The following is a 7,905-nucleotide window of genomic DNA, read 5'->3' as shown; positions in this document are numbered from 1 at the left end:
GTTGATGCAAAGAGTCTAGATTGCAAATTAACCTCCTCTGTATAGATACTTTCATTAAGCACATTTTCTGATCTTGTAATACTACATATAATCTGTACCCAATTAAAAGACAAGATATAATTGGAACCTAGTATCTACTACGTAAAAGAATTGAATCTGGTTTGACCAGGTCCAACCAATTCCAATTCGAATTTGATCTGTATTGGCCGGAACCAGTCAAGAATCAGCCAGAATTAGATAAAAAAATATGCCCAAACCCTATTTAAAGGAGGGGAAGCCACTCAGCGGAATCAGGATTGGGCGATCTGATCCCGTTTCCTGAATCCATGCATGTAAAGCGACGTGATAACCCCCATCCCAATCTGTCGACATCATGGTTTAAGTTCACGGTATCAGTCAGTGTCGAAATCAATCCGATCAGCCCAGTCAGTTTAATATCGGATGGTTTTACCTTTATTTTTCTTTAAATGTATTTTTTAGACATTTTTACCCTTATTTCGGTTATATTGATATGGGATCGGTGGATGCAATCAAGGTTTCAAAATCTCGGGAATCAATCTCTATTGATACGATAGTAATCTGGATCAGTTGGTTTTACTCTTTTCATTAAAAAATAGGGTTTTTTTTTCTAATGATTTTACCCTTGATCGAATACCAATACCCGATCCAAGATCAGCCAATTACCAGTGTTGGCACATCGATACAATCTGGGATCTGATACTGATAACTTAGAACCTTGGTGCCAATGTTGTGCCACAGATTTAGGGCCTGTTTGATTTTGTCTTCAGAAATGTATTTTTCTGTGCTCAGAAACGGAAAAACACTTCAAAACCCATTTGATTTTTCTGTTTCGTTTCACTTGTTTTTCGAAATAGAAATATAAATTTATGCTTATTTATGTATCTAGAAATAAGAATGGAGAAACAATTAAGACTTATTTTTTTGTTTCTAGAAACAAGTGGGAGGGATAAAAATTGTGAAAAACTCGACACTCGCTCGACTTACCTTAAACCCTATTCACTGTTGAAACTTCTCACTATCTGGACGTGGCAACTCCAACCTGGTTGTGTGAAGCTCACAGTTCCGGACTGCCTTCATCCTTCTGAAACTCATCTCCACAAAGCATACCTGCAACTTTGATGCCATGCCTTCACTTGTGTCTTGAACCAGACTACAATATTGAAAACGTTTTGAAAAATCAAAAAATCAAACACCCTTTTGTGATTCCAAAATCGTTTCTTAGCACAAAAAAAAAGAAAAATCATTTCTGATGTTTCTAGACAGAAATAATAAAAACAAAATCAAATGGACCCTTAATTCTACATTGAAAATTCTTAAGCTACGAAAGGTCAATATAAATGAAAGTCTCCTCAATGCACCAGAATGCATTTTAAAACAGTGTGGTGACCTTTCTACCTACAAAAGTGAACAAATATTAATGAATCTACAAAAATGTGTTATTGTGCCAAGGGTTCTACATCGGAAGTTCTTAAGCTGTATCAAGGGTTCTACATCGGAAGTTCTTAAGCTGTATCAATATAAGTGTTATTGTGCCAAGGGTTCTACATCGGAAGTTCTTAAGCTGTATCAATATAAGTGACGGTCTCCTCAATATACCACAATGTGTTCTCAGCCAATACTGACCGTTCTGTGACCGATACTTGAAACCATAATCGACACATGCCATGTCTGCATTGACATGATAGCCAGCGGATCACAAAGAGAGAGAGAGAAAGAGAGGAAAAACAAGGAAGGTCATAAATATATTCTGGTCCTTCGATGGAAGCTGAACATAGGAACCTGAATGTTTAACTACTCTTAAAGTCGATTACTGGGTGGGTCAGATAATAAATGATCCAAGTTCCAACCGAGGCACGAACCATATACAGTTCATTAAAAAGTTGTCACAATCTCAATATCTCACTTTCTCATGGCATGCGTAGGGAGTAGTATTGGCCCTTAACTACGAGATTACAGACTAAAGCAAACAATGTGTTTGTGTGTGTGTGTGTGAGAGAGAGAGAGAGAGAGAGAGAGAGAGAGAGAGAGAGAGATGGTAGGTCCATTTCATGGATGGCACAAAGCCACGATTGGAATTCAGTTGGAGGAAGGTTCTTGGAAACAACACTTTGATGCTTCTACAGTTCTACACAGTACACACCTCTTGGCTTCATCTTCGACAATACCTGATTGAATACCTGCCAAAGCATGGAATTTTCCCAACTACTTTTGGCTGCAATTGGTTGGATTGGAAAATGACGGGCAGTCTGGAACAGTGTACAAAACCTTTTTGCTGTGTTTGTTTGGATGAAATGTAGTAGAATCTTTTCCCCCACCTTCCACGAAAGCATAACAATTTTTTTTAGTTTAATTCCTCACCACCCTCACCCCGCCCCCCCCCCAAAGAAAAAAAAAAAAAAGGGCCTAAGAAGGATTATAGAATTCAATTGCTTTTTCATTCACGGTGATGGAGAATCTCCTTGCTATGAAGATCTAAGCCTTTGATTAGCATTGGGAGAATGGTATTTTCTATTGTTTATAATTAGGTATGAGAGATAATAATGACACAAGAGTTCAATCATTATCACAACATTACTATCAGAAATTATTCTTCTTTGTGAAGATATATACTTTTTTGAGAAAGGGGATTAGGCATGCTGTCAAGGTGCCCATCATATGTCATCATTTCTTCTTACTGTTTGAAAAAGATCCCCTTACCCCCTCTTGTGTCTAGCCCTGTAATTAATGACATATCCACAACACATACACACATATATACACATTTTCCATGCAAGCAAAAATCTTTTACAGAGTGAAAATGTTTTTTATTGACAATTTTCTCCCAAATTCCTCCCTCTTTCAAAATTCATACGAGCATTCTTTTCCTTTATTCCCATTACCCTACTTTCAAGTTTCAATGCCGATTCATGTGAGCTGGAAGATGATAGATAGAAGGTGAAATGATAAGTTTCATGTTCAGAATTGTTGTTGGAGCTACAAAGAGAAGGGCATATTGTAATTTGATTTTCTCTTGAGAGTGCAAAAAGAAGGGGAAAAAAAATTAATAAATCACATGGCTCTCCCAGACCAAGGCCTAATGACCATCCTTTTGATTTCACATCCTCCATGGGGTCTGGGATCCACACCTTTGGATTGAGTTCTTTGTCTGATTGCTTAGCATAGGTCAGTGTCTCTTCATGTTTCTCTCCTTCCCCAATACTGGGTAGATATGTCATTTCATAGGGGAATGGAAAAAGATAGACAAGGTGATGATACGCTAGACAAGGAACTCTCCCTCCTTTTTATCACAACTTCTTCGAGTACAAGCCTGAGCCCTTCAGGTTAGATGGGTTTTTTACACACCACACCCACCTACCTGACTGCACTGGACTCAAATCCTCTACAATGGGTAGTGAGTGGCAATGAGGATTCAATGGCTGGGAGGACCTGGACATACACCCAATGCTCACGGATCGAGATCCTCTCCTGAGCTCTGATCGCCCAAGTCATGCCGTAGCTACCTGATGATTGACACATGTCTACGTACTGATCCAATAGTAGTGCTTTTACCAATCAGAACAAAGGCACCGTACTCATATCCGTTAAATCAGCATCTGGACACATGTCAATCATCCAAGAGCTATGGGCCGACCTGGATGATCAACGCTTAAGATAGGAGCCGGATCTCAATGCTCACACTACCTCCCCACGGAGGATTTTTGTGCCCCACATTAGATAGGCAATGGTTCTATCTTCCTATAGAAGTTGGAATTTGGAAGGGAGGGACGGGTAAAGTCTCCATCACAAGTCCATGTAGGGTTCTCTTTCAGGCGACCTGGAGGGTTTTTTAAATGTAGAACCAAAAGTGTTGGATGGGTAAAGCCCTCTTTGGGATAGTCATGACTCATGAGATCCTTTCAATTTCTTCCTCCACCAATAGGAAAAAAAAAAAAAAAAAAAAGAAGGGAAAATTCAATTCAGTTCTTAAGATGACTCCATTAGAGAATTAACAAAGATAAACAGTCCATGCTTCTGAACAATCTTAACTAAGGCTGTGAATATATAAACATCAAAGATCAAAACATTTGATTTAAACAAGTTCCAATATCACATAAAACATAATCAAACCCACCCTTAAAATCTCTAATCCCCACATTAACAAATGTTTACGAGAAAGAGCCAAAGGCAAATCTGGAATCCCTCTTCTCTCTATCCATAGTGAGTCTCGAGCTAATGAAGCCCTCTATACTTGTAATAAAATTAGAAGATATGCAAGAAGCAGAGCAAGCCAAGCACAAGCAATGGCAGAGGAGCTGCCGCCGGAAGTGGGAAGGCTGCAGAGGTGGGTCCGGCGGCGACGGCATCCAGAAGCTCGTGAGAAGAGATGGTGATGGTAAGGGGGTTCATCTCCATCTGGGTTGGTTGCTGCGGCAATACATCGACGTTCAGCTTGAGACCCTTCCTGCAATTCTCAGGGCGGCCACTAGCGAAGAAGCGAGAGCCAACGCCTTCAAGGGTTATGCTATCAAGGCCGTCTGTGTACATACGGATTGGGTTGGTCACATCACACGCCTCCAACTCTTCTCTGCTCCCCAGCTCCACTATGCTCTCCCCTGCTGCAGAGTAAGCAAACCCTGCAATCCATCCATCCATTTTCCCATTTTTCAAGCAATTAACTAATTACCCAACATTCATTTTTGTTCCTGGAGATTCATAATCAGTAGTTCATGGAATTAAAATAGAGAGGGGGGGGGGGAGAGAGAGAGAGAGAAGTTACAGATTTTATCTCCAACACGGAAGACACGATCGGCAGACCAAGCAGCGATGTCGGTAGCAATATCCCACCCACGGTCTCCACCCACGACGTGATGAATCTCTGTTGCTTCTTCTGCTGAAACCCCTCTTCCTCCTCCCAAGCTCACACTCACCACCACAATAATCGAAACCAAGAGAAGTCCCATTCTATATCCACTTCCCTCTCCTTCCATCTTCACCGCTGACTATCTCTACTTTACTGGTTGTTTAGAGAGAGAGAGAGAGAGAGAGAGAGAACAGGAAAAGATGGTTGGTAGTTTGAGCTTTTAAGCAGGGAAACTTAAGGGAGAAGCTTTTGCCTTTTGGCCTTGAGCCCTTCACGCTTCCTCTGAAATGGGTTTTTCTCTCTTTATCAATTTATTTACTTCCCAATCTGGGTTTTCATTGGTTCTACAGAGCCACAAGTTTTACCTAAACCTTCCTCTTTCCTATCCAGAAAAAAAAAAAAAAAAAAAAAAAAAAAAACCTTAAACTTAGAAGGAATGGTTGGTAAGTTGTGTTCCTACTCTGCAATTAAAACACATGGAGGGAGATAGATTTACCTGAGCTAACCGTATGAGTCTATAAGAGCTTGGTAACTGTGAAATGACAAAAATACCCTTCTAATCCAACTACCATATCTAGGGCAGTAAGGCCACTACCAACCTAGCCTTTCTCTTATGCTCTTAATCGAACGTCATTTATTGTTTGGAATTTGGATGGGGTCAGGAGCTACAAGTCTACAACCATAAGTCCCTGGACATTCGACTTCATATTCTTTGTGTTTTTTCTTATATTGCCAGCTGCTGCTTGGCCCTCTTCTCTGATCTCTATTTTCTTTTGCTGATGAATGTGTGTTTCCGTAGCCTCCTAAAACATCTCACATTTTCTCTGCTTCCTTAGTTTGGTGGACAAAGGCCTGGTGGGACCCTAAAAATAGTAAATGATGCCTCACTTTCTAAAGTTTTTTTTTTTTTTTGGAGGGGGGTGTTTTGTTTTGGGAGCTCATTTAGGGTCGTTTTTTATTGCAAGAAAAATTAAAGGGAAAAAGAATTTCAAACCTAAAAAGAAGAAAGAACAAGATCTCTTTGTTGTGTGTTTACACCTAAATACATCAAGTGTGAAAGACCATTTTAACCCCATGCATCCCTTCATTGGTTTGTGCACAGACGTGTACCTATGCCAGTAGGTTAGAGTTCTCTTGCCCAAAATAAAAATTACATCTAAAAAGAATTACCACTAGGGTAGAGTTTTCTTCCCAAAATAAAAATTACATCTGAAATGAATTATCACTAAATATGGCAAGAAATTTAAGTAGTTTATACAACATGTTAATAAATGAAGACAAATGTTTCCCATTTTAGGTTTAAAAATTGTTAATTCTGCTCTGCTTCCTTGTGAGAAAAACTGAAAAGAATAATGTGAAATTTTTAAACCTAAAGAAGAAACTTTTGTAATCATTATGCCACATGGTTATATCATTAACTACAATTTATTTCATATTTGATTATTAAATTCACTTTCTTTTGAAGTCATTCATTCATTCAAAATTCATAACCCACAAACTAATCTAAACATTCTTTCAAAATATAGGCACCATTCACTCAAAGGGCTCCCCCCCCCCAAGCCCTGTGGGCACATAGTCTCATTCCATTGTTGGTGGTCCTTGATCTTCCCTCCTGCTTCGCAATGTCAATTTGCTGAAGCTATTTCTTGGTGCATGCATTTGAATCGTGAATTATTTTTCTCCCTATATTTTGAAGGTCCAAAATATCTTTCACCATTCCCTTACAATCGTCGAAGCATAATGATGGCCATCCTTTGCTATGGCTTAAGGAGAACTCCATCAGGGAAGAATATATTAGCAGCATAGAAAGCACAACATATTTGTATGTGTCTAACAAGATCCATGGTTTGAGGAATTGGAATTGGATCGCCAATTTCTATCCAAATCCAGTCTGATTTGAATCGATTGATTCGTATTGAAATTCTAGGGTTTAGACTGATTCCAGTTGAATTGGAATCGAAATCAGTCTGTAGAACCAAAATATTTATCAGTAAAGATTCCAACTTACTGGCTTTCGATCAAGGTCCATAGTTGATCAACATGTCTCTATTCTATCACCACCTTCGCACCTGTGGTTGCTTCTGATCCAAAATACCTTGCTTGGAGCTTGAATTAGAACTACTCCTAATCTCATTCCTTACTCTTCTTTTTTCAATTTAGACAAATAAGAATCCCATAAAAAAATAGAGTAAGAAAGATGTGTTTCTTCCTCAAACCATGTTTGCTATAAAGAGAAGAAGTGAAGCTCTGGGATGCAACTTGGACTGGGTTAGGTTGGGTAACTGAAGAACTTTAATGAGCCAAGGCCAAGGGGCTGGGCTGATGAACTTTAAATTTAAAACCAAGCCTCTCATGGAATGCCCCAATTTGAACCTTCTTTTGAATCTTTTTTTTTTTTTTGTTAACCAAAGGTGTCCGGACAGCTTACGCGCACCTCGATTAATTCTCGGGGAGACTAGCACAGTAACCCACCGCCATGATCTCCACTTAAATTGTAGATGCACAGATGGAGAATCTAATTTGAGACCGTGTGCCTAACCATTTGGGCAACCCACGGGTAGGTACAGAATAAATAAAAAAACTCACAGACACACACACACTCACACAATGCGTACGATAGGGTTCGATCCCATGACCTCCTCCCCTGGGTGCTGGCTCCACAAGCCGAAGCTACCACCACTAGGCTATCCTAGTGTTCGTTCTGACTCTTCTTCCTATTCATGTAGAGCACACCTATTTCCCTAAACATCTATGTGTTCTTAACTATTTGTATATACTCTCACCTAACAGTGGCCTGAAGATCACAAAAACCTCTCATGGCACCAAAAGAAGAGAAAGGTTGGGATAAGGAGAGACCCAAACATCAGGGTCAACTTCTTTTTCACCGTTTATTTCTTGGTATACTGTAAAGAAAAATTTCATGTAAAATTTGTGTAATTTTTATTGAAGTTTTCAATACAAAAGCTCAAGTTATTGGGTGGAGAGACTCAATTAATATATAAAAGTCATCCAAGGTCCAAAAGTTAATTGAGATGAGATTATTC

General features: G+C 39.3%; 1 protein-coding gene across 1 annotated transcript; it reads right to left on the bottom strand.

Moving 5' to 3' along the window:
* Positions 1-3,976: 3,976 nt before the first annotated feature.
* Positions 3,977-5,215, bottom strand: LOC122093233 (uclacyanin 1-like). The gene is made up of 2 exons (XM_042663518.1): positions 4,778-5,215; positions 3,977-4,634 (listed from the first exon to the last, which is right to left on the bottom strand). Exons 1-2 carry the CDS (start codon positions 4,986-4,988, stop codon positions 4,261-4,263), a joined length of 585 nt encoding a protein of 194 aa, XP_042519452.1. The 5' UTR covers positions 4,989-5,215; the 3' UTR covers positions 3,977-4,260.
* Between the last annotated feature and the right edge of the window lie 2,690 nt (positions 5,216-7,905).

Source organism: Macadamia integrifolia, chromosome 2, assembly GCF_013358625.1.
Source record: "Macadamia integrifolia cultivar HAES 741 chromosome 2, SCU_Mint_v3, whole genome shotgun sequence".
In the NCBI taxonomy this organism is placed as follows: domain Eukaryota; kingdom Viridiplantae; phylum Streptophyta; class Magnoliopsida; order Proteales; family Proteaceae; genus Macadamia; species Macadamia integrifolia.
This window is presented reverse-complemented; position numbering and strand designations above follow the sequence as displayed.